This window comes from Ambystoma mexicanum, chromosome 6p (genome assembly GCF_040938575.1).
Source record: "Ambystoma mexicanum isolate Mex_15411 chromosome 6p, UKY_AmexF1_1, whole genome shotgun sequence".
Taxonomy (NCBI): Eukaryota; Metazoa; Chordata; class Amphibia; order Caudata; family Ambystomatidae; genus Ambystoma; species Ambystoma mexicanum.
This window is the reverse complement of record NC_090935.1, coordinates 1,524,922,253-1,524,949,880: the sequence shown is the minus strand read 5'-3', so window position 1 is coordinate 1,524,949,880 and position 27,628 is coordinate 1,524,922,253. Positions and strand designations below refer to the sequence as shown.

At 49.2% G+C, this 27,628-nt stretch overlaps 1 protein-coding gene across 3 annotated transcripts in view; it reads left to right on the top strand.

Moving 5' to 3' along the window:
- Positions 1-27,628, top strand: part of TRMO (tRNA methyltransferase O) — a 324,135-nt gene that overhangs the window by 93,651 nt on the left and 202,856 nt on the right. For 2 of the 3 annotated variants that reach the window (XM_069626387.1, XM_069626388.1), the window contains exons 2-3: positions 16,780-16,969; positions 23,287-23,461. In XM_069626387.1, coding sequence (XP_069482488.1) covers positions 23,433-23,461 — 29 coding nt within the window. In that variant the 5' untranslated portion in view covers positions 16,780-16,969; positions 23,287-23,432. The remainder of the gene's footprint in view (positions 1-16,779; positions 16,970-23,286; positions 23,462-27,628) is intronic. The other variant, XM_069626386.1, reaches the window with a different exon arrangement.

Here is a 27,628-nt window from a genome sequence, read left to right as displayed (position 1 = left end):
GGGTCGCAAAGGGATCTGCCAGTATCCCTTTGTTAGGTCTAGGGTGCTGAGGTATCGGGCAGCTCCGAGTCCTTCTAATAACTCGTCCATCCGCGGCATCGGATAGGCCTCGTATCGAGACATGGCGTTCAGTTGCCTGTAGTCCATGCAGAAGCGGATTGAGCTGTCCGGTTTAGGGACGAGTACGATGGGCGAAGACCAAGCGCTGATTGATGGCTCAATAATGTCCAAGTTTAACATTTCGTCCACCTTGGTGTTTATGATATGTGTCCGGGCTTCGGGTATCCGATAGGGTCTGAGTCGTACTATCTGTCTGGGCTCTGTTTTTATTTCATGTTCGAGTATATTGGTTCGCCCTGGTAAGGTGGAAAAGGCTTTCCTGTAGGGTAGCAACCTATCCAATAACTCCGTTCTCATAGTTGGTGATAGGGCGTCTCACCACTGGACCTGGTCCAGAGAACCGGTATCAGGGTTTGCTGTTTCCATAGTTTCTATGTCCCCGGTGATTCCTAGTGCAGCTACTAGTGGTTCGTTCCACTCCTTTAATAAATTGATGTGGTATATTTGGTCCGGGTTGGTTCGGTCGGGTTGGTGCACCCTGTATGTCACGGGACTGAGAACGTCCGTGATCTTGTACGGTCCTCTCCATCTGGCCAATAATTTATCGGCGCTGGTAGGTAAGAGTACGAGTACCTGGTCACCCGGGTTGAAACTCCTCATTCTGCTTCCCTTGTTGTAGTTCTTTTCTTGTGTTGTCTGGGCATGAGTGAGGTTGGCTTCCGCCAAAGCACGCAGTGCAGTTAAATGTTCCTTCAGTTCCTCTGTGTATTCGGTTAAGGTCATTTCTTTGAAGGCCTCCCATTCTTCCTTAACCAGGTCTAGGATCGTTCGGGGTTGTCTCCCAAACAACAGCTCAAGGGGAGAAAAACCAGTGGAGGACTGGGGCGTATCTCTTAGGACCATCACAACAAGAGGTATTACCCTATCCCAATTCTTGGCATCCGGTCCTGTTACCCTTCTCAGCATTTTCTTTATTGTTTTGTTATATCTTTCGACCAAGCCAACGGTTTGGGAATGGTACACAGAGGTTCTCAGCTGCTTGATTTGTAGACGTTCGCACACCTGGCGTAGGAGAGCCGACATGAAGTTTGTCCCTGGTCTGTGATGATTTCTGAGGGTAAGCCGACTCGGGCAAAGAAGGGTATGAGTTGATCACATAGTTGTTTGGCTGACGATCCCTTGAGGGGAATAGCTTCTGGATAGCGGGTGGCGTAGTCGACTATGACCAGCATATACTTATATCCTCTGCTGGCTGGATCTAATGGACCGACTATATCCATGCCGATCCTCTGGAATGGTACTGCAATAAGGGGCATCTTCTGTAGGGGAGCTTTAGCAGGTTTCTCTCCGCTCGTTAGCTGACAGGTAGGACATCTTTTACAAAACTGGGCCACCTCCCCATATAGTCCTGGCCAGTAAAACCATTTAAGTATGTTTTGCTGGGTCTTTAAGGAAGCCATGTGGCCTCCACAGGGGTGGTTGTGGGCTAATTGCATTATCACGGTGCGTTGCTTTCTTGGTAAGACTAACTGTTCCTTAACAGTCCCATCGTCGGCCTTGTATCTTCGCTATAGCAAACCCTGACGAAGCACAAATCCTGGCCCCTTGGAAACATCTGCATCCCCTTCTTGGGCTACCCTTTCCCGAGCTATCTTGAGAGTGTTGTCTGTTAGGGTATCTCCCCTAATGCTATCCTCGTTATCCTCTATCTTCCAGTCGATGGGTCTAGTCATATAACTAGCCCAGTCCATACGGGTTTGTCTCTCTTTTTATTGATCAGGGTTCCTGGGCTAGCCGTACCCCTTCCTGTGTCCGTGTCGGGTCTTGCTTCCCTTCTCCCCTCCCGGGTCGTCAGTGCCTGGTCAAAGTTAGGTAAATCGGTTCCTATGACTACCGGGGCAGGCAGAAAAGGTCAGACGGCAGCCCTCAAGGGCAATAGTTCCCCGTTCACTTCAATAGCCACATTTTTCATCGGATATTGTTTTATGTCCCCATGGATACATTTAATAGGTATAGATACATTAAGTAAGTTGGGTTTGCTACTTACAGTGGGTGATATGGCGGTTTGCCTGCTGCCGCTGTCAAGTAGAGCGCGTGTTGGTCTGCCGTCGACTCGTATGTCCACAACGTAAGGACCGGGTATGCTTTCTTCTTGCAGCGGGTTCAGGTATCCTATATCCATTGGCTCAGCGGTTCTTCTCCTGGGACAGAATCGGGCTATATGGCCCCATTCGCTGCACTCAAAGCATTGAGGCTGCCGATAGCCTGGACTGGCCCCAGCGGCTTTGTCTTCAATGCCAGATTTCTTATCTTCTGGTCTCCGGGTACCCTCGTCGTGTTGTCTTCATCTCAATTGTTGAGGCCTGACCCCTCTGGTCAGGTGGGGGTCAGTTATCGGTACTGCCATGCGGGCTGTTATTCCTGTGGGTGGCAACTTGTGGTATCCTGCCTTTTGATACGCCGAGGCGATATCCATGGCTTCTGTTAGGGAGGCCGGTGATGTTGCCTCACCCACCTCTGCATTTGTCCTGGCAGGGCTTCCACAAACTGCTCGAGGATCATTTTGTCAAGTATCGGTTGGGTTGCCGGCGTCGGAGTCAACAGCCACTTTTCCACGAAGTCCTTTACATGATAATACAGCTGTCGCGTGCTTTCCCCAGCCTGTAGCTTGGTGTCCCTTAGTTGAATTCGATAGGCCTCTTCATCAAGGCCAAGGCGGTCCAATACAGCCGCTTAATTTCACCATAGGGAGTGTTGCCGGTAGGGTTCACTGCCTGGTAGGCTCCCTGCATGACGCCGGATAGAAGGGGGGCAACATATTGTCCCCATCGTTTGGGGGGCCACTATGCATTCATGGCTATTCTTTCAAAACTCGTAAAAATGAAAGCAGGGTCCTCGCCGTCTTTATACTTTTGTAGTAATGCGGATGGGACCATTGGTTGGGTCCTAGAGCTAGCCACCATGTCTGTGAGCCTAGAAATGGTCTCATGATGCTTGTCCTGTGCAATGGTCCCGCCCTTCTCCCAGTCCGGGCTGCCGACTCCAGGATGTTCGCCAACCCGGGTTGGGATCCCAGCATGGTGAGTAACAGACCACGTTGCAGCGTTCCGCTGCAGCGCTTCTGCTCCTGGTTTGTTCGTTGTGCTCGTCTCGTGTTTGAGCTCCCTGTTTGTGCGATTCCCTATGACCGCCCGTTCTCTGTGAGTTGTCGGTCCTCCCCACGTCCGTTGCTGGTACCTCCTCACACAGAGTTAGGACAATATTAAGTCCTAGTAAATTTCAAGTTTCAAAACAAAACTCCAAGGTCAAGAAAGTGGCAGAGAATAGTTGTGGTCCTCAGTTAGGATCCTGTTGGGTCTAGAGTAGCAAGCAACTGGTTGGGGTGTTGCTCGGTTGGGACATCTGGGCCCAAAGCATTTTTGAAGAAACCAGGCCTTCAGTTTCCTGCATAACCTCATAAAGGATCTTTCTGATCTTGTGTTCAATGCAAGTTTACTTCAGTGTTTGGTTCTTAAGGCAGCGAGAGTTCATCCACCATGTCTGTCTGAGTTTAGAGAGAAGGTGAAGTGACGTTCATTATGGGTGTACCTTTTGATACTATGGGAGACAGCTTTGAGGATAATGCAGTGCGACGTAAGTATGATTTGATGTTGCACAAGGAACCATTGTAGGGCTTGTATGGCAGAAGCCGGTGGACCTATGGTTTGAGTGCAAAGATGCGCATGTACAGGAATCGGTGCTTTAGAATGTAATTATGTAGCAGTTAGGAATCCATCACCAGTGGGGTCAGTTTATACTTTATTGTACTTAATGAATATTCCTTCCCTTCATCATGTGTGCCACCTCATATTGAATTATCAACAAGTGGCGTCTACAAACTTATGGTGGGGTCCTCGCTGTACTGAGAGCAGAATTGAGGAAGAAAATATCTGTCGGGGCAGCAGCACCATTCAGCGGTGTCCATGAGCAACTGAGACCTGGCAAGTGGCACAACAAATATGTGTGTCTAGTGCTCAGGGAATGAGGCCAGGGACAAATAACTAACAATGTACATATGACATATTGCAGCATCAGGCAGAGACTGGTAGGAGGTTGACTAGCAGTGTGTAGCTTGATTAAGGAGCAACAGACTCTCACAGGTGAGTTAATGGAGGAGAGCATCGATGAGCATTGCCTTGAAACACTACACTGCTAGCCATGCTTTGCTGAAATGAGTGTTGCACGCTGATGACCATAGCCATTGCCTGGCGATGCATCAACAAGCTGTAACATGGTGCAGCATTTAATAGCACAGATAAGTGGAAAACAAGTGAAAACAAATCAAGACATTAGTAAACACTGATCAAGAAAGCATTTTGGGCACACGCACCATAGGTTTCCCAAGATAGAGATATACATTTGATCATAAAGACATTTTGGGGGATACATCATAAGTAAGCCAAGGTAGTGAGGTAATCTTGCATCCAAATGAGACATAAGACATGTAGCATGGAGCGCTAAAGTTGATGTGAGTGGGGCGCTCCTGAAGATATAGTGCAGACGGAACGGGCACTACCAAATACCCAGTGCTGGCTGAGTAGTACACCATAAGCACTAGGTTAGGACCAAGAAAGTTTGGATATTGGAGTTTGAGGAGGGTTGGGCACTGGCCAAGCACTGGAAGTAGGCTCAGGCACCATTTTGGGTGAGAGGCATCAGGAGAAGTCTCTAATGATAACTGGTCTAGTTGCGAGTTCAGATACTAGAGAAGTGTACATGTACAGTGTACCAGCCCCAGTGGCTTTTTTTTACTCCATCATGTAAAACAGTTGTATGCTTGAAGCAATCGAAAAAAGACTCTGCCCACTATACACATTCTGCCAGTGCAGCACGTGGTACAAGTTATACTATAGAGAGGAAAATGTCTCTCTTAATACATTGCCTGAAGCCAAAGGGACAATACGTCTTTGGTAATCTTCCTGATTTCACGAAGGTTGAGACCCTAAGCTTAAATCAATGACATTGTATAGACAAATCATAACATGCATTACTATCCTATACTCTGCATTATCTTAAAATGCCATTACTTCAGTACGATTGTTCAAAAGGAATGGAATCTGTTGTGACATATATTACAACAGCCTAACGTCCTTGTGTTAATTTGGTCAAAAGCTAGAGAGATGTCTGCATGGGCAATTTATGTCCTGCGACAGGAATTAGAAGATCAGGGAAGAGTTGTGTTAAATGAGTGATCCGAGTTTGGATGAGTGCTTAATGCGGCAAAAACAAGAATAGACCGCCATGCAGTGTCCGGGGGATTTGGTTAAGACAGTGATAGACGCATGCCAACTTGAAATCCAGAGTATATAAGTGACTGGTCATACCAAACAGGAGGAGAAGTTGGGCAAACTTCTGAATACTGCTCTATATATCATTAGTATGACCTCAAAGCGCTTATAGGTTGAACGCCGTCGGGGACCGTTGTCCAGGTCAGTTGAGAGAGTAAGGAGTCGAAGGGTGCTTTGGTGCACCATTAAGTGTGCAGCTGATGTAATTGTCTGATGGTAGTTGCATCCTAGCATTAGGTGTGGTGGTATTGATATTGGTTCAATGTGTGCGGGTGGACACCAAGACTGGGTTCTGGATGCGTTAGGCCTGTGGGACGCTTATGTGTGCAGCTAGGGCGGTTTTGTCGTGGGATATAGCTGCGTTTTAATAGAGTGATGAGGTGTTCATGGGGTAGTGTTCGTATGTGAGCAGCTAGGGCAAATTGATCGAGGGGTGTAGCTGCACTCTAATTGTACGATGGTGTAGAGTAGAGAGTAAGCATAGTGATATGATATGATAGTTTAATATACAGCGCCCACAAACATTGCGCTTCAAAGCGCTCCATGACAAGGGAGGGAACAAGGGAGAAACACAAAACACTCCTACAGGCCATGAACAACAAGAATGTGAAGATTAGCCATTGCACTCGTCCTAGCGACACCCCAGACAGAGCAAGTGCGAAGACACAGACAGTAGGGAAACGGGAACAGACAGGCGATTACCGCACTAGGCCTGACGACCTCTCCAGAGAATCATACGAGGTGGGGGAGAGGGGAGGAGAAAGGAGGGAGAGGAACAGAACAAGCGACCATCGCACTAGGCCCTACGACGCCTCAGGCAATGCCAGAGAATGGGGCGGGTGGGGGTGGAGTAACAAGTAAGGGGGGCGACGAGACAAACAATTCTAACCATCATACTTGGACCTGGGACAGTTCTGATAGAGCAAGTGCAGAGAAAACGTAAGGGAGGGGGAGTGGAGAGAGAGAGAAAGGGGGGGAGATGGAGGGGGGATGAGCAGAGAACAAAACAATGGAAAGAGCAGAGAAGCAGAGGGGAGAAGCAGAGGGGAGAGTGTATACAGTTGCAGAGGTCATGAAGACATATAATGTTGTAAGGGAACAGGGAATGTAGGCTAGGATTCACAGTGACGATGGGTACAGTATGATTCAGGGCCAACCTGTGTGCGGGATCCAGGGGAGGTCCAGCATGGGAGTAGAGGGGTGAAGCACCACGAGTTAATGTGTTCAAAGGTCAAATCCAAGCGTTGTCAAAAGGTTATTGATGGTGGACCCTGTGACTCAAGACAACTCAGAGGGGCTGGGGGCACACAGTGACATCACAGGGGAACAAAGAGGGTTGAGGGCACATAGCGACAACACGGAGGACCAGAGGGTCTGGGGCCACACAGTGACATCACGGGGATGAGAGGAGCTGGGGAGTACACAGCAATGTCACGGGGATCCAAGGGGTGTTGGGGGGCACACAGTGACATCACGGGGGACTAGCGGGGCTGGGGCACACAGCGACATCATGGGTACCAGAAGGGCTGGGGCATACTGCTGTATCACGGGGGACCAGGGGGCTCGGAGCACACAGCAACAGCACGGAGGACACGAGGGGCGGAGGAGCACACAGCAACGTCACAGGGAACCAAGGGGACTGGGGGCACATAGCAACACAGAGGATCAGAGGTTCTGGGGGCACACAATGACAACACGGGGATGAGAGGGGTTGGAGGGCACACACAGTGACATCTTGGGGGATGAGAGGGGCTTGGGGGCACACAGCCACAGCACGGGGGACCGGAGGGGTTGCAGGCACAAGCGACCTCACTGGGGGCCAGAGGGGCTGGGGGCACACAGCGACAACACGCGGGACCAGGAGGGCTTGGAGCATACAGCAACAGCACTGAGGAACAGAGGGCCTGGCGGGCACACATCGACATCAGGGGAAACCAAGGGGGCTGGGGGCAGACAGCAACAGCACTGAGGACCAGAGGGCCTGGCGGGCACACATCGACATCAGGGGAAACCAAGGGGGCTGGGGGCAGACAGCAACAACACAGGGGACCAGAGGGTCTGGGGCACACAGCGACAACACGGGCGACAAGAGGAACGGGGTGCATTGCGACATTACAGGGCACCAGAGGGGGCCTGGAGTATTCAACAACGTCACGAGGACCCAAGGGGCCTTGGGGGCACACAGTGACATCACAGGGAACCAGTGGTGTTGGGGCAAACAGCAACGTCACGGGACCAGAGGGGCTGGGGCACACAGCTATATCACAGGGAACCAGGAGGCTCAGAGCACACAGCAACAGCACAGAGGACCAGAGGGGATGAGGGGTACACAGTGCCATCATGGGGGGGCGAAGGGGGCTGGGGACACACAGCGACAACATGGAGGATCAGCGGGTCTGGGGGCACACAGTGACAACACGTGGGACCATAGGGGTTGGGGCACATGCGATATCACCGGGTGCCAGAGGGGCTGGGGGGACACAGCGCGATCACAGAGATGGGAGAGGGTTGGAGGCACACAGCGACATCATGGGGAACCAGAGGTGGCTTGGGGACACAGAGACATCACAGGGACCAGAGGAGCCTGGGACACATGGCGACATCACAGGGGACCAGAGGGGTTGAAGGGCACAGGCAGTGAAATCACAGGGGCGCGAGGGGCTTGGGGCACACGGCCACAACACGGGGGCTAGAGGTGTTGAGGGCACAAGCAACATCACTGGGGGACCAGAGGGCGTGGGGCACTTTGTGACATCACAGGGCACCAGAGGGGCTGGGGGCACACAGCGACAACACTGGGGCCAGAGAGGCTGGGGATTTTCAGCGCCAACATGGGAACCAGGGGGCAAGGGGGCACACTGCGACCACATCGGGGGCCAGAGTGGTCTGGGGGCACACAGCGACAACACGAAGGACGAGAGGGGCTGGGGTTTTTCAGCGACAACACGGGGAACCAGAGGAGCTGGGGGGCATACAGCGACATCATGGGGACTACAGTGGGATACTAAAGTGATACTTTTTTTGTGCCCTCCTAATTTCCAATTCATTTTTAAAACTCCACAACACATCTGTAAATACTCAATTGATCTTTTACAGCGATATCCTAAAATCTAAATAGCTAATCGCAAATATAACGCTTGTTAATCACTTTATGCCAAATATGCATTTAATCATAGTCATATAAAAAATATACAAAAACCTGATAAACTACAAACATATACAAAATAGATAATACTTAATTCCAGAGTACTTACATCCCTCCAGATTCCTCATCCAAATGTGCATTTCATATATGAAAAGATTAAAAGACTTGCACTTCATGCACAGCCAAATCAACATGTACTATACTCATGTTTCCTCACTGAAAGCACAATCTTCTATTTTGTCTTGGTCTCCCCAAACATATACTTTACTGCAAAACCATGTATCTCTCACAATATGTACAGTCTTCTGTACTGTCCTCATCCCGCTACATATGTATGTTTCTGTCCCTAATGCCCATATGTGCCAGACATTCTTCAGGGGAATACAACGTAAACCTTCTTCTGTTATTGCTAAAGGCCTATCTTGTTAGCCCTCATTTGTTTAACATCATGTTAATGTTGTGCTTACTCCACTTGCTCCAAAGGGGTTCTTTATCTGGAGAGACACAAATGAATATATGGCAAATTAGTTCCAAACCTATAGTTGGAACCTTCCCTTGTATATCTAGATAAACCCTTACATGTGAAAAGTACTTGTGCTACCTCTTATGAGCTGACCCATAATTTCAAGCTTTCTTGTCTTTTTATCTATGACCATTTGCCTGCGAAACATAAATAGCATACAGTCCGGCCCATCGACCCTTAACCATGGTTTTCTGAACCATTTATAAACTTCCCAATCTCAAAGCTTACTTCCTGTGCATTGTACAAAGCAAACTACACCACTGTCAGTTTTTTCCTTATATGGGCTTGTAAATTATATTACATTATCTTTGGGAAGATGGGAAAAGTTGTTTTTAGACTCTATTACTGTTTCAGTTAACTTATCACTTCTGTCTGTGCCATTATCCGCATTTGCCTCATAAGGACTTATACGTGTTACTTCCCTTTTTTAGGAAAGATGGTGATTGTAGTTTATAGACCCGATCACTAACGTGGTTAGATACTCACTGCTAACCAGGCCCCTAGCGGCATCCTATTTATATAACTAATATGCCTTGTTTTAAAGTAAATGTTGTTGCCTTTTTTTAATATATAGAAAAGAAGGGGAATGTAGTTTATAAACACTACCTAATTTGCATTTAAAGAAAAATTGATTCCTGCAATAAAATCCAGTATCTTGGCGATATGTTATGTTATCCGTGCATATCATTTATGCCTTTCATTACAAACCACACATATATTGTTGTTATCTAGTGCATGAAACATCCAAATTCACCAAGTTTCACAAACAACCGGACATAGAAATCCTAATACTTTATCATGTTTCCCACTCTACTTTCTTGTTCAGCCCCATTGTGTTATTAAGTAATTTGAATATCATTCTCTGTTCTACCAGTGCCTTTTTATTTTTTCCTACATTAGTTCCCTTTGCTTGTTGTAGCACTCCCCATCTAAAATCTTCTGATCTATGTCCTGCTTCTATGAAATGTTTAACCATCGGGCGGTAAGAAGCTTTTTGTTTATACAACTCTAATGCCATATGTGATGAATCTTATGATGTCATCACTCCTTTCCCTGAGGTAGGCTCTCCCTATGTGGCCAGGGGACGGCAGCCGCTGCCTGATACTGACCCGGAGGACGGCTTTGAGGGAGGACCACCTGGGGGGAGGCGACCATCAAGGGGATGACATGACATCATTAGGGAAAGTCACATACCCCCGTCCTCTCAGGGATGTTGCATCCATTCCTCATGCATATTGTGACACTCTCCCTCAACCATGTACCAGATCGACTTTAAGTAATCCCCAACATGACATAAAGAACAATATATCAACCTCTGAGACGAGGAAGAGGCAGGGAGCAGTAATGATCACTCACAAAAGGTTCCCATACCACTTTCCTCAACATCCCATAAGGAACGACATGATAACAATTGAGACGATAAAGAAGGGTAAAACAATGAAAATCACTAAAACCGGTAAGCCCACACAGCGGTCTAGTCTTTGGAAACTATTCAATCATGCTGAGAAGTTTAAAACCAGCCCAGCTGATGGCAAGCAGTGAGAGCTGCAGATGCTGAGATGCACGGCGACCTGAACAGACACTGACCAGTGCTCTGAGGTTGAGTGCGCAGCGGGAAACAGTGTTGAGGCTGACCCAGACAGCAGAAGAGGCGCGCAAGTCAGGAGGAATCGTATACAGACACAGTGAGGGTGCAGCAGCTAACGGGCGCATGCCGAGCCAGCAAACCGAAGCACAGAATCGCGAGGGACACTAAAGCACCCAGGAAGCTCAGGAAAAATGGAAGGGTTACTGGGTGTCTGAGAGTGTACGTCGCTTCATAAAAGCAAGAAGTGAGGAAAGTGAAATCTGTGAAGAAGCTTACATACTTGTAAGCTATGCCACAAAGGGGTTGTGCAACCCACACCTTAAAAGAGAAACCAGAGTAATTGTGAAAGAAAGTCAAGTAAAAGTCAACGCACTTGGAGAAGAGGCAGAGACCGATTGTATGAAAGAGAGATGTATTATTTACACAAACACTGTTAAACAAAGAAAAATATGCCAACAGTGGGCAATTAACGTTTCATGGATAAAAGGAAAAAAGGAAAACACATTGGGCCTCATCACGAGTTGGGCGCTAACCCTGGCGGTATTACCACCGGGGCTTAGCCCTACTGCCAAACCCCCCAGCGCTAATAGCGCCTGATCACTGGTTTGGCCGAGCGGTTAGTCCCCATTCCCCATTGGGCCCATTTGGGAATTTCCCATTCCCTGTTGGGCCCAATGGGGAATGTTCGGGCTGTTACCGGTGTTAGAGCCGAAAATTGGCAAAATCGTGGCAGATTTGCCCCTAGCTCAGAGCTGGGGGTAAATCCGCCAAACCTGTGATTTGGTGGACCTTTAAACGTGGCGGTAATAGCGTTACCGCCGCATTTATGGGTTACAACCAAACTCGTGATGCGGCCCATTGTGTGAAAGCCCTGGCAAGATAGTATACCAGGCAAAGCCAAGAATGTGGAGAATTCCTAGGAAGCCACATGCCCTTAGGAGTCTAAATTATTTGAAATGTAAAGAGAAACCTGGGGAAAGGAGCTATTTTCCTGAGAACTGCGAATGTGCCAAGAGGAGGGAGCTATCCTTTTGGGGGTCAAAAGAACTTGGCTATTCTTTGTTTGACCTTTTCATATTGGCAAAGAAAACCAGGGTAAGGGAGTCAATCCCTGGTATTGTGAATATTAACCACTTGGAACCTTTTCCTTTGGATATTTTTTGTTGAAGTCGAACATTTTTGCACCTTGAGATCCAGAGACACTATCCTTTGCACTTTAGAGTTCGGTTTTAGAGTGTGAGGGCCAGAATAGGATTTCCGACATTGGACATATTTTTACTTTGGACATTGTGAAGGCATCATGAAGTAGACACAGACAACTGAATTCAAGTTTTCTCTTTATACTTTTATTAAATCAAAAGAGGGTAGGAAAAAGGCATAACTTGCCCTATACTAAGGTGCAATTTCCATACCTAAACGAAAGTAAGGATAGTCTATGCCAGGATGTCCAAAGTAAATATCTGTCTGTGGCAAAACCTCCACTTGTCCTCACCTCTATGTGTAGGGATGTCAGGTTCAAAATCATAAGTGTTCAAATAACAGTTCCATGCTTCTTCCAGCTCTGGATTGTAAAGCATCTCCCTTCCCCAATGCACAATAGTTCACAAAGTCTCCCAAAAAGTGTTTTTCCTTCAATGTTTCTAAATAGTTCACAAGACACAAACAGCCTCACCACGAGTTTGGCTGTAACCCTTAGCGGCAGAAATTCTAATACTGCTGCGTTTAAGGGTCTGCCAAATCACGGGTTTGGCTGCATTTACCCCCAGCTATCAGCTGGGGGTAAATGTGCCGGGAATTTGCTGATTTTCAGTGCAATTACCTAGTGTTAATACCGCTGACGGTAGTTGCACTGTAAATTCCCCATTGGGCCCAATGGGGAATGGGGAATTCCCGAATGGGCCCAATGGGGAATTACCGTTCCACCAAACCTGTGATCCGGCGCTATTAGCGCCAGGGGGTTTGGCGGTAACGCTATTAGTCCCAACGGTATCCCGGCGGTAATGCCGCCCAACTCGTGATGAGGCCCAAAGTGTTTTTCTTTTCCCAAAGGCTTCAGGATAGTTCACAAAGCCCAAAGGGATCTCCCTTCCCCAAGGCTTCAGGTCTTTTAATGCAATAATTCAACAAAATTCAAATCCTGTTCCTGTTCCTGTTCCTGTTCACACTGGGTTTCCTGCAGATTCACCCACAAGCCCTGTTGCAGGTATTTCAGTTTGCGTCCCATTGATGGGTGTTCTCGTCTAGGCGCAGTTGTTGTACCACACCATCCACCCATTACAGGTCACACAACCTATACACCTGACTGGTTTCTCCTTCACCTGCACATTGCCACTGCTTCAGCTTCACAGTGGTATTTAGTTCAGACTTGTTTCACAATCTCGTGATGCTTTACCTTTTCTTGTTGGTTATTATGAAAAGGATGTACTTTCACCTATTTGTGTCTCCTGAAACCTCAACACATAAGTTTGCCACCAATTCCATGTGTATTATCCCCTCTTCTTGTGGCTCTTGCCAATACTTGTCTCTCTGGAAACATACACTTATGTGATATAGTTCATATGACTCTGGCCAATATTTGTTCCCTCAAAGTTTGCAGTTTCTCTTGAAACACATACTTATGTAATATAATTTATATGGCTCTGGCCACTACCTGGTCTCTCAATTTTCACAGTTTATGGATATTCATAGGTTTCCACACAAAACTGATTTAATTCAAATCAGTATCCAAATTGCTTATTTATTTATTTAGTTAAATTTGTAGAGCGCGCTACAGCCCACAGGCATCGAGGCGCTATATAGGATCTTAAGAAGGCTTGAATAAGGGGTTAAAATAAAGCCGCCCAAGAGTACTTGTTTACAATACATGGTTATGCATAATTGTCATAAAATGCAAGTTGAAACAGTCAGACAAAGAGGTTGGTTTTGATGGCTTTGCGAAAGGCTGAGTGGGATTCAATGTTCCTGATGTGAGGCGGTACGGAGTTCCAGAGTAGGGGGGCGACAGTGGGGAAGCTAGAGCCACCCGCCCGGGATTTATGGGTTCTAGGAACAGATAGGATTTTGGAGTAGGGAGATCTGGAGGTTCTGAGAGTGTCCGGTTTGGTGATTCTGCCTTCCAAGTAGGGGGGGCAAGCTCATGGAGGCACTTGTGAGTCAAGGCGAGGGCTTTGAAAGTGATCCTCTCCTTAACTGGGAGCCAGTGGACCTGTCTTCTGAGTTCTGAGATGTGTTCTCTACGCGCAAGGCCGGTGGCGGCTCTGAGTGCCTTATTTTGAACGATTTGGAGTTTGGCAAACGTTTTTAACAGAAGTGCCGATGAGAAGTGCATTACAGTAGTCAAGCCTGGAACCAATTATGGCCCTGGCGATAGTGAGGCAGTTTTGCTGGGACAAAAAGGATCTGACTGAGTTGATGAGTTTAGAGTGATAGGCAAAGGAGGAGGCTATGCCGTTGACTTGCCTATCCATGGTCAGGTTGGGTTTGAGGTAGACACGTAGTGTTTTGATGGAAGGTGACATGGTGATGGGGATGTTGTCGATAGAGAAGGTGGAATATTGGTTATCCAGTTTTCTCCAGGGGGCACAAACTAGCAGGAGTTCGGTTGTTGAGGATGTTGAAGAAAATACAGTGGTGGTCGGACCAGGGTTGTGGGGTGATCACAGGGAGGCTTAGTATGCAGTTATGGTGGGCAACCCAGTCTAGGGTGCGTCCTTTGGTGTGAGTGGGGCTGGAGACTGCTTGCGCGAACCCCAAGTTGCGCAGTAATTTGTTGAGGTTTTTTGGCTTGTGGGTCCTTAGGGTCATTGAGACCTAAATTGAGGTCCCCCAAGAGCAGAATTTTAGATGCATTTTTAAAGTTGTTGAGAGGGAGTGGATAAGAGCATGTTGGAATTCTTTGGAGGGGCCAGGAGGACGGTATATGAGGTGGATGGTGTAGGTGCAATTTTCTGAGAGCTTGAGTTTGAGTAGGAGATAATCAGAAGTCTGATCAAGGTCCTTCTGAATGGTCCTGATGGATAGGGAGTCTTTGGCAATGACGGCTACACCTCCCCCTCTATGGGAGGAGCGGTCTTGTCTGTAAATAATGTACCCCTCGGGTACTGCCAGGTTAAGGTCAGGTCCGGAGGTCTCTGTTAGCCAGGTTTCTCTGAGAAAGAGGAGGTCGAGCCTGTTGCTGGTGACCAAGTCATGCACGTCGAGTGCATGAGCTGATAACGAGCGAGAGTTGATCAGGGCACATTTGAGGTGGGCTTGAGAATGTGGGGCGGGGGGGAACGCTAGGAGAAGCCAGCGCAGTAGTACGCAGGAGGTTAGGATTGACGTTACATGACGGTGTGACGTAAGCGACAGGTGTGTGTACATTGCAAGCAGTTTTCCCAACAGTAGATAGTGGCAGATGAGTGCAGGGCACATCAACATATGGTGGCAGGCAGATAAGTGCAGGGTGCATCAATACATGGTGGCAGATCAGTGCAGGGTACATTAATACATGGTTGCGAACCGGTGCAGGGCACATCAATACATGGTGGCAGACCAGTGCAGGGTACATCAGTATATGGTGTCAGATTGGTGCAGGGCACAATAGTACATGCTGGCAGGACAATAATGGGCGCCTCTATAGTAGGCAGGGTAGCGTGATGAGCATTGCATGTCAGTGGGGCGCAATAGACTGGTGGGGGTACATTACAAACAGTGTTGGCAGCAATACATGGTTGAGGAGTACATGCAGCAATGGCACATGGCATTACAAATGTAGGCATGGTAGAGAGAAAGGATGCAAATATTTGTGTAGTACATGCCACCGAGGTGGGAATGCTGCAGTTGGGAGATACATGACTCCTGGCAGAATTGTTGATTTCTGCTTGGGTGCTGTTGGGGGGCCTCAGCGTGTGCCAGGAAATCATTGTTAGTGTTTAGAGGCAATCGGTTTTCCGTCCGTGCCGAGGCTACACCGAAGGGCGGAGCAACTTTGTTGCGTAACGGTGATTTGACGGCAGCAGGTCGGACGTGAATTACATTGTGCTCTGGCCTTTTAGGCGCGGTTATGAGCAGATTTTGATGAGTGTGGGAAGGTGGCCAGGTAGGGGGGTGTGTGTGTAGCCTTCGAGGGGCTTGTCAGAGATGGAGTACAGGGGTGGATGTGGGCGGACTTGGTGAGTGCTGAACGTGCGGAAGAGTACAGGCACGAATTTGCTATCAACTGAGGGGGTATGCGTGGGCGTGAGTGCATTCCTAGTCTTGCCCTGAGGCGAGATAGTCTTAGATTAGTACTCTGGCAGTAGGTGGTGACTAGTGACCAGATCGTGCGTGCGCGTAGTCGGTCATTTCTCACGGTAATGTCGGGGATGCGGACATCGTGGGCAGTGGCATTACGCTTACCTACAGATGGCAGTTGGTGGGTGGCCTTCTGCACCTTCAAGCAGCAGAGAGCTGCAGAGATGGATTTCGGCCTTTCCTCCTGGCCTTCCCTTTGCGGCTTCGCCTCACAGCGTGCCTCCTCTACCTTTAAAGCAGAAGAGGAGGGCGCAGCGAGGTGTGGGGCCCAATCCGGCCTTCCAGTTGGTTTTGTTGTGGCGGTTGCCATGACTATGGCAGCGACGGCCATCTTATGTGTATTGCGGGCCTCGTGGTTCGTAATTTCATTTTTTTTTTCATTTAATTTATTTTACATTTTTAAAGCGCTCACATAGCCCGCGGGCATCGAGGTGCTGTTACAGGAATTGTTTGTTTTTGTAGTTGCGTAATTGTTTTTGTCTTAGTTGCGTATTTATAACGCGCTTAAACACCCAGAGTTTTCTAAGCGCGGACCCAGGTAATGAAGTCAGCTGGTGGATTTTGCAGGGACGGGGTATCGGCCCTGCCTTACTTTCATTTGAATCAGTATTCAAAAAGTGGTTGGTTATACATGAAATGTCATTTGTACCTTTTACTCTGCTTCAGCATTTCACTTCCTGTTATTTCTCACAGTTCATGGATATTCATAAGTTTCCACACAAAACTCCTTTCATTCAAATCAGCATTTAAACTGCTTACTTCCATTTGAATCGGTATACAAAAAGTGCTCGTTTATACGTGAAATGTCATTGGTACCTTTACTTTGTTTCAGCATTCCATTTCCTGTTATTTCTATATGCAGGCTGCCTCCAATGTGCCCCGGTGTCCCTTTCCCATCTCACGGGACTCACTGCTCTCTCCTGGCGCCTTTGGTTTCTCTCTCAGTGAGCCGTAGCACCCGCTACACTGAAGTCTGCTTTGCTTTGGCTTCCCTCGGCTCCTTCTGGCTTCTGCGATCGCCACTTCCCCCAGCACCTTGGATCAGAGCTCCGGTAAGCCTTGGTCGGCTTGCCCATACTTACGAATGCCCCAGAGCTTCGCCTCTGTTCTCTGCGTCCACTCAGCCTGCTGCTTTCTTGCCATGGCGCTCTTCGGTGAGCCTCTTCGCTCCACCACACCAGTACTCGCTCTTCCTTCTGCGCTGTTTCCCGGGGAGACTTTGGGCCTCATTACGAGGAAGGAGGTAACCATGCCGCTTTTTCCGGCATGGCTACCTCAGTTCTGGGTACCGGGTCCAGGTTCCCTGAATGGGGAAGTACCAGGCCATTCCAACCTTGGAGGGCCCCGTATTTCCCTATTCAGGGAACCCGGACCTGGTACATCCACATTCCCAATTGAGCCCGCATAGGGCTCAATGGGAATGGGGAGCATGCTAACAACGGGCCCGTTAGTTACGGGCCCATTGTTAGCATGCTGGGCTGCTCGCGGGACTCGCTAAGGACGCCTGGTAAAACCAGGTCCGCGAGCAGACCTTGTAATAGGGCGGTAAGGGGTTAACGGCTCCGGCACCTTTACTGGCGCCGTTAACCCCTTACCGCTCTCCTCGTAATGAGGCCCTTGGTCTGTTCGCGTCCACAGCTATAGTCGACACCATTGTCTCTGTTCATCCTGTAGTGTGGGTATTTAAACGTCCCACCATGATAATTGGTTCTCTGACTACTAGACCGCACATTAGTGGTTCTAGATTCTTTTGTCTCTTGTTGTTGCTTGTTCCTCGTCCCATTACTAACTAAAGTGGTGTGTGTATGAATGAATGTCAATGGAAAAAGGGGATGTGGTCTACAATAGCCACAAAGGTCTGGGGGATTATGCAATGCAAATGTAAAGATAATTGGCCAAGGAGCAATGATCAGAACTACGAGCTTCCTAATAAACAAAGTCATTGAAGTGCTGCACATTTCCTCAATAAGCCTCACATTGCATAGGCCAGTTTGAGCCTGCATGTACTGTATCCAGTCCATTGTTGCCATTTTAAAGCAAATGAATTGTGTGTGATATTTGTAATTGACAATGAAACACGTGTTCTTGGTTATCTTCGCAGTCTGCAAATGAAGAAACCCTTCACCCTAAACACACGGGCTGCTGCCCGTGTGTTGAGGGTGACTGTGGCTCCGAGTCCCAGCCTTGTTACTTTCTTTGTGCTGCCCACAGGCGAGGACAGGGTTGCAAAGCCCCTCCTGGATTTGTTTTTATTTTCTCTGTTTGCTGCCTGATTTCACGCTACGAGCGCTCTCTGTGTTCCTCTTCCCTCCCTCACCTGCATCCACTCCCCCTTGCCTTACCTCCCCCCTCCCTGCAAGCCCACACCCACTGATTGGCGGGCTGCTTCCCGTGTGTTTAGGGTGACTGGGCTCCGAGTCCCAGCCTTGTTACTTTCCTTGTGCTGCCAACAGGTGAGGACAGGGGTGCAAAGCCCCTCCTGGATTTATTTTTATTTTCTCTGTTTGCCTCCTGATTTCGCGCTATGAGCGCTCTCTGTGTTCCTGTTTCCTCCCTCCATCCCCTGCATTCACTTCCCCTTGCCTTCCCTCCCCCTCCTTGCAAGCCCACACCCCCGATTGGCGGGCTTGCTGCTCTTATTGACCCTCCCAGGGCAGCCCCCTGCCCGGCAGCCCCCCTGTGGCTAAGGGCCTCTTGGCAAAGGGCGGCTTCCATTGAGGCGGCTCCTGGCTGTGTCTCCAGGTGTCCGCAGGTGAAGCCAGTGGCCAGCCATCCACCAGGGGCGACCCGCACTCTACTCATCATACCCCTGTCCACCTAGCAGGGTGTTTCTAAAATTGCACTGTGAGAGTATTAAAACTACATTGCAAAACCTAAGCATTTTCCCCCTTATTAGGATTCTCAAACTCAAATTGCACTGTGAGAGTATTTAAAATCTGTCGTCCTGTCATACTGTTCATCTTGTGTCGCCTGACTGTCTCCTCTGCTTGCACCCTGCCCGTTGTCCCTCCCTAGTGTTCTCCCCTCCCTCTCCCTTCCTTTCTCTCCTCCCCCTACTCTATGGTGCTCTCTGTCTCTCCTATCTTTTCTAAGTGCTTCTCTATCGACTATCCTGCTCTCCTCACTAAATCTGGTAGGAAGAACTTTAAAAAGGACATCCTGGTTTCCAACCCAGGCCTCCCTATCGCTGACACCTATACCAGTGCCTCCTTCATGCAAACTTTCACCGACATCCTCTTTTTCGTTCCCTCACCAGACCAATGGACCCTACATATAGGGCCTCATTACGAGGTAGGAGGTAGCCATGGTGCTAGAAGCACCATGGCTACCCCCTTACCGCATACCGGGTCTGGTTTCTCGGAATGGGTACTTACCGGGTCATTCCAACCTTGGAGGACCCGGTAAGTCCCCATTCTGAGAACCATTCCCCATTCCCATTCGAGCCCCCACAGGGCTCAATGGGAATGGGGAAGGAGCTAATAACGGGCCCGCTAATAGCAGGCCCGTTATTAGCTCCCTGGTCCCTTAACAGGTCCCGCTAAGGGACCTCGTAGTGCGGCGGTAAGGGGTTAACGGCAATAGCACCCTTACTGTTGCCGTTAACCCCTTACCGCCGACCTCGTAATGAGGCTCATGGTCTCTGTGCGCTCTCCTTTCTCTTCTTCTTCCATTAATAGTGGCACCCGGTGGGAGGCCCTCCTGGCCTCCTTCCACTCCTCTAAGGTCATCATTAATATTCATGTGAATGGTACTGTCTTGGTCCAAGGCCCTCAGGCCAACCTTCTCCTCTTAGATAGATGCTTCCCACGCCTCATCAATTTCCTTTCTTCTCCTGCCGTTCCCTCTCCCCCTTGCCCCACGGCTTCCTCGCCTCCCTCTGCTGCCTCCTCCTTGGCTACCTTTCCCTCTCCTCCTCTTTCCCTTTCTGCCACCCCCTCAGGCTTCTTCTACACCTCTGCAGGGCATACCCTTGATTTGTACCCCTTCCCGGAAGTCTTTCAAGGATGGCAACCTTCTCCATATTGCCACTCTTAACTCTCGCTCAGCTGTCAAACACTCCTCCGACATCTGCCGCCTTCTGGAGGAGCTAGACCTCAATGTCCTCGGTCTCACTGAGACATGGTTCATGGCAAGCTCTGTCACGAGCTTTGACACTCTCCTCCCCGACACCTACAAGATCCTCTCCGTGCCCAGGTCCAAACGATCCAGAGGGGGTGTAGCCCTGATATTCCCTGAGTTGATTCCTGCCTCTGATATTCCTACGCAGGCCTACTCCTCTTTCGAATGCCTCATCTGCAGGCTCTCTCTCCCTCCTAGCTATTCCCTTACTGTGGCTACTACCTTCCGGCCACCTGGTCAGATCACTTCCTTCTTCTCTGAGTGGGCGGGCCTTTCCTCTTACCTCCTGGTCTCGACCACTCAACTCCTCCTTCTTGGAGACTTCAACATCCACCTGGATGCTTCCTGTCCTTCCTCTGGACTTTTTCTCAACCTTTGCAACTCTCTCTCACTCGCTATTCTCCCCTCTGGCTCGACTCACTCTGCAGGGCATATCCTTGATGTTCTGATCTCCTCAGACCTTCCTCTTTCTATCCCTCTCACCACTCCTCTCTCCTGGAGTGATCACTTTCTCCTTTCCTCCCAGCTCACCCTCTCTACACCTCAGGCCAAGCCAACTCCATCAATGCCACCCATCTTCTCTGTCATCTGACCCATGAAGCGGGTGTCAGATGAGGCTTTTGCCACCACTTTCTCACCCCCCTATCCCTCTTTGGCTGACTCACACCATGACACAGCCCACTCCATGCTCCACTCTGCTATATCTGATAATCTCGATGTTCTTGTCCCTGTCATGAGGATCCGCCTGAAGCCCAAAGCCAAGTGCAACTCCTGGTACGACTCGGACCTCATCACCCTTAAACGCAAGTGCATGGTGGCTGAGAGGAAATGGCGTGCTTCATGTACATCCTCTGACAAACTGGTCTGCCGCCTGCTCCAAAGGCAATACCGGCTCTGTCCTCACCAAGAAGAGAGCTCACATACAAGCCCTCGTCTCTGCAGCATCTACAACTCGGCTGAACTCTTTAAAATCTACAAGGAACTGGCCAATCCTGCCACAGTCTCTACCTCTCCTGCCCCCCTCCCAGGCCCTCTGCATTACATTGGCCTCTCATTTCATCACTAAAACTCAGGAAATCCTGTCCTCACTTTACTCCTCTCCCCTTCCTCCCTGCTCTTCTTCTGGCCCTTCCTCGGCCGCCTCTCCTCCCCCCTTCTCTGCCTTTCCCCTGTTCTCCCCAGACAAGGTTTCTAGACAAGTCCGATCTATGAAAGTCTCATCAAAACAGGTTCACCCCTGTTCCTCCAAAACCATCAAGGACCACATTGACTCCCTGGCTCCTGCTCTGGCCAACTTTTGCAACCACTCCTTCGCCACTGGAGTCTTCCCTTCCCCCCTGAAGCACCCCCTGGTGCACCCTCTTCTTAAGAAACCCACTGCCGACCCTTTCTGCCCTGCCAACTATCGCCCAATCTCCATAATGCCTTTCCTGGGCAAACTCTTGGAAAAGCTGGCCATCTCCCAGCTCAATCTTCACACTGAATCTGTTGGTTGTCTCCATGATCATCAGTCTGGCTTCAGAGCTGCCAGAAGCACGGAAACTGCTTTCCTGAACATCCGTGAAGACCTGCTCTCCAACCTCGATTCCAACACCCCCTTTATCCTCATCTTACTTGATCTCTCTTCTGCCTTTGACACAGTCAACCATGCCATCCTGCTCAACCGTCTCCGTGATAACGGGGGGGATCACTGGTCAGGCTCTAGCATGGCTGACTTCTTTCCTCTCTGATCAACCCTCCTAGGTTCAACTTGGGTCCTTCCTCTCCTCTGTCTCTATCTCTACCTTTGGTATTCCCCAGGGGTCTAACCTCTCTCCCTGGCTTTTCAACCAATACTTGGCACTTCTTGCCCACCGCATTGCCGCGCTCTGCCCCAACTTCCAGTGCTATGCGGATGACACTCAGCTAATTTTCAGGCTACCCTCAACCACCTCTTCTCCCTCTCTCATCTCTGTCTGTCCGCCATCCAGGAGTGGTGTGTCGCCAATGATCTCTGCCTCAATGCCAATAAAACCGAAATTCTCCTCATCGCACACCCACTCCCTCCTTTCCTGTCACTCTCTGGCTGGTCTCTCTTGGCCCTCCTCCTGCTCCCACCTATGAGGCAAAAAACCTTGGGGGTCATCTTCGACTCCACACTCTCCTTCTCTCCTCACGTCTCTGACATCTCTAAGAAGTCACACTACCATCTACACCTCCTCAGAGGTATTCTTCCTTTCCTCTCCTTCCCGCAAAAGCTTGCTGTCTCCCGAGCTCTGGTTCTCTCTAGGCTGGACTATTGCAACAGCCTCTTTCTAAAACTGCCTGCTTCTACCCTCTGCCCTTTGCAACTCATCCAGATCAGGACTGCAAGACATGTCCTTGGCCTCAAGCCCAGGGATCGTATCTCTCCAGGACTGAAATCTCTGCACTGGCTCCCAGTGGCAGCGAGGATCAAGTACAAAACCCTCTGCATTGTCCACAAGGCCTTCTGGGGTTTGGGGCCTCAATACCTTCAACTCTCTCTCCCTAAATATCTCCGTTCTAGAGCTCTTCGCTCATCCGCCTCCAACTCCCACACGGTCAGTTGCTTCTCTAAGCAACAAGTTGGTGGGAGATCTCTTTCCTCAGCTGGGGCCTCCATCTGGAACAGCCTCCCTGCTTCCCTGGAACTTGAGGTGAATCATCTCTGGTTCCGGAAGCACCTCAAAACCTTTCTCTTTGCTTCCGCTTTTTCTCCTCCTCTCCCCTGCTGACTTCCTGGCTGAATCGGCACTGGTTACCTGGCCACCCTCTGATCTTGGTGCCCAGGTTCCCTCCCCCGCCAGTCGCATACCTGCACTGCCTTCCTGGCAACCCCTGCACTTGGTGACTGTTTTCTGTATCCCTACAGTCCCACTACCAGCACTTGACACCTGATGCCTGCACTTACCCCTGCATTTGCCACCTGCTGGCCTACTGTCACATATTGCTTTTTATTCTTTTCCCATGTACTGCACTGTCCCCTCCCCCTTTCCCTCACACTTGCGCGATCTGAATGACGCCTGACCTAGTAGGATTGTTGTCTGTCTTCCCCCTGTTCGCCCTCCCTTGCCTCGTCGCGCCTTGAAACACTTGTGTATAGGCGCGCTATAAATGCCATATCATATCTTGTGGAAATGTAAGTTCGAAACCCTAACCTATAAAGTTGTGACTCGAAACTCTTTCCATGTAAGAATATTTTTACCACGGTGTGATTTTCTTTTATATGTTTATCATGTTCTTTTGATAGGTAATATTTTGACGCATCCCATTGGTTACATTGAGTCATGTTTTTCGGCAAAGAATGGAACGCCAAGGCAGCCCTCTGTTTGCAGCATTTCACGCGCCCGTTTGAGGATAAACAAAAGTGTCTTTAACAATCCTGAGCACTCTGTGATGGGCTTGGACCAGTTCTCCCATGTTTGGTAAGTTGAAACACTAAACCCTTTCCATTTCTATGCACATATTGTATGTAATACAGTCTGCACAGGGCAATCCAAAGCAAAAACAAATATGGAAGCCAACCTACTTGATAAATGAAACAAGTGATTGTCTGATATGGCATTTGACTTGATTAATTTACCCAGACAGCAGTTGAAGGCACAGCTTACTTTGATGATTATCTTTTCATTTCAAGGAAAAACAATAACAGCAGAACTCAGTGTTCCAGTTAAGATTTTGAAATGGGAGTATTTACTATCTATTTTTTAAAGCTGGGAGTAAAATGATTTTTTGAGGAGTAAAAAAGGTCATTCGCATTCCTAGTGGGAGTATATTTTCTTTCTTTCAACAAACTTTTTTTAACTTACTGTGGGTACAGAAAGGAATATACATGAAAGGCACAGTTCAGACAATCCTGGTGACAAAGGACTATATGATACAAATGTAGCACAATGTAAAACAAGAGCCAACTTCCCCCGCACCCCCCCCCCCACAAACAGTGTCAACCGATTCACCACCACAAAGCTTAAATAGCATTACCACGATGGAAAGTGTCGCAAGAGGGGAGGCTTTGTAACAATCGCAGGATAGTTCTCTGTAAAATCAATAAATGAGCTCTAGACAGAGATATATTTGGAATACCGCCCTTCATGACATGACATGCTGGGTTATTTATAACGCGCTTATTACCCAGAGGTTTCTAAGGGATCGAACCTGTGGTGCTCCGTGTCTCCTTGCTTCCAAGGCGAGCACGTTGCCGCTGAACTATCCTCAGTATCCTCCTCACACAGCGCTGTCATTTTGTCAGCAACCAGAACGTCCCAAATGTTTACCCATCACATCTGGACCACTGGGCCATCACATCTGGACCACTGGGCCATCAACAGACTTCCAGTTTCGGTCAATAGTCAGTTACGGTGCCAGCTGAAAATGTCCAATTAGAGTGGCCATTGGGCCAGAAAGAAGGAACAGACCAGTACCCGTATCACCCTGGATTACCACCCATTGGTCCATGGGGAGAGACAGCCCTGTAATGTCCTTTATTTTAGAGAGCATGAAAAAGGGAACCCACTGCATCACAACCCTACCGATGAGCAGCAGAATAATCTCTAACAATGTGGTGCAACCTTTCCGCAGTGAGATACCACCTGTAACAAAATTTCTGATGTTTGTTAATCTGCTTAGAATCACATGCTGTGCATAGGTCCGACATCCATTGGTCACTGCGGAGTATTGCATTTTGTTTTTCGTAGTTGAAAAGGGGACGTCGACAAGGCGTGTCTGTAACACTGTCCCTATAGTGACGTGCGGTGTACCCACAATCCCTCACGCGTCGAGGTCCCTCAGATTGTTTTTTTCCGCCCAGCTTTTGGTCGCCTTTACGCGGAGCTCCTCGAGAGACATTGCAAAACATATTTCCTGGACCTTGGTCCTGACTTATTACATTAACACATAGATCCCTCCCCTCGACGTAGCTGCGAAGCTGTTTCTCCGCCGAAAAAGATCTTCGACGGAGGAGACGAGACGGAGGAGATCCTTCGGCGCTGCCGAACACGTGGCCTGGCCTCGCCGGCCAACATACAGTAGGGAGAGTGGGGGTTGAACTATCTTGTTTCTCTTCGAGAATGCCTTTCCTTTTCCCTTCCCTTTCCCTCGGGGTTGTTATCACCACTAATTATTGCCTCAGCTATGGAGAGGACACCCTTTAGGTTTTGCCTGCGCTGCAAGGGCAAGTACACCTGGAAGGACAAGCATAAACGCTGTAATCGTTGCTTGCCCCTCGATCATAAAGAAGACGGCTGCGCGGCTTGTCAGCTTTTAAAACCCAAAACTCTAAAAGAATGTAGAGTCAAGAGGTGGGCGGCCTATGCCATGTCGAAGTCCGATTCCTCACCCGTCGCCGTTGCCCAAAGTGACGAGGAAGGTGATAACACGACCTCCGTTGCGGAAGTCTTAAACCTCTTGGGGGAGCGCTCACGCTCCTCGACGTCCGTCCCTGGCGGGCTCGGCTCACGCCCTGCTTATGGGGATGAAAACCCCGGCGACAAGGACGCACAAAAGACTCACTCCCATAAGCACACAACCCACGGCTCTTCTTTATCGAAGACGAAGAATCCATCAGCGCCGAAGGAGACGGAGGGCACCCCGGCATCTACCTCAGACCGTAAGAGTCTAAATCCCACTCGCAAACACAGCCGCGACCAGCGACTGGGCTTTCCACAAATAAAGGCGCTACCCCAAAACCATCTGACGTAACGCTCCATGTAAGAGCGCCCGTCGCAGTACAACACGCAACGCCCGTAACGTCGAGACCAGAAACCTCCACAGACAATTTACTTGTCGAGAGCCTAGCGAGGATTGTTTCCGCCGATACCCATAAGCGGACGACGAAAGACACGTCGAATACCGCGCGAAGGGCTAAAGACACGCCGAAAAAACCGATGGGGAGCCAGGAACTGCCCCCTTCATCTAGAGGGACTCCTGGCCTACCGGAAGGCTTTTCAGACGGCGACGGAAACCTTTGTTCAACGTTGTGGGAGAGGTCAAAGCGTTTCCATGCAGAAAACACTAATCCCCCCCCCCCCCCCCACACTACTCAGGGGTACCCCATGAAACTCTGGAGAGACTCCATTTCTGTATGGAGAAGATGGAAAGGTTTATGGAAACCCAAAACCCACCAACACCCAAAAGACCAAGAGAAGGACCCCAGGAGGACCCCAGGGTCAAATTACCTAGATTGTTTAATCCTTTGCATGACGAATTAAATGTGTATGACTTCACTGAAGAGGAACAACATTTTCAGGAAGAGGATGAGTTTTTGGGTGTAGAGGAAGAGCGAAACCTAGAGGAGGAGGGTTTTCAAGAAGATCCAGATACAGGTGCAGGGGCTTCGGAGAAGAACTAGAGGTAGTTACCTCACACCCCTGGCAGTCCCCATCAGCGTACTCTGACCCTGATGCCATAACCCTATCTCCTCCCAAAGACTCGCCTATTAGGAACACATCTCCTATAGATGACCAGCCTACGTTTAATGCACTGTTGCGCAAAGCAGCAGCACATTTCGAAATAGACACAGGGGAGACCTCTCCTGACATTGACTTTGTGGAAAAAGTAATTAAGGAGAAACCCCCTGTCAGTCAAACCATTCCACTCCTTGCCTCAGTAAAAAGAAGAATCACCCCTTCTCTATCCACTCCTGCATTGGTCAGAGGGGTCAACCCTCGAATAGAAAAACTCTTCAGTCCATCTCCTTCTGACCCTTTATACGTCAGGGGCCACTCCGTACCAGACTCCCTTGTAGTAACAAATACAAGGAAGAGGGCAGGGGTGCCACTGTCCACCAGCGAGGCACCTCCAGACAAGGAGGAGAAAAAGCTGTATGCCCTGGGGAAAAGAATCACAGCTTCTTCCGCCGCTTTCTCAGCAAGGATCGCTAATAACAACTCTTTACTAGCAAGCTACGCAGACGCACAGTGGAGCTTGCTACGTAGCGACGCTGAAGAGGCACCAGAACCCCTGCGTACACGCCTTCTGGCCACAATCACGGAAGGGACACTAGTGAACCAAAGCATCGTTAAAAACACTTTAGATGCTGTAGAGACTGCTGGGCGTTCCCTAGTCCAAGGGATACTCCTCAAACGCCATGTCTGGCTGCGCAATTCGGGGTTTAAACCTGAAACACAGGCTTCCCTGATCAACAAACCTATAGAGGATACCAATCTCTTTGGTAAGGCAGTTGATGAGGCTCTAGAAAATGCTAAAAAGGAGTTTGACACAATCAAGACCCTTCACCAGATTTCTAGGCCACCTAACAGACGCGGCTATGGCAATAAGCGCCTTTTTCGTGACCAACGCCAGCAGCAGAATCAACAACAACAATACTTTGCCAACAACTGGTCCTCTAACCAGGGTAATAGTGGCCAGTACAATCAGAGAGGCCAACGCCGTGGCAAGGAGAGAGGTCGGGCCTCTACCCATAGAGGCTCCCAGGCCAATAACAGCAAATGGCCCGAAGATTCGGGTCCCCTCCCATGCATCGCCGGTCGGGGGCCGGTTAACATCGTTTCTTCCAGCATGGGAGGGAATAACATCAGACCGTTGGGTACTATCAACCATAGCCTGCGGCTACTGTATAGAATTCAACAGTTCCC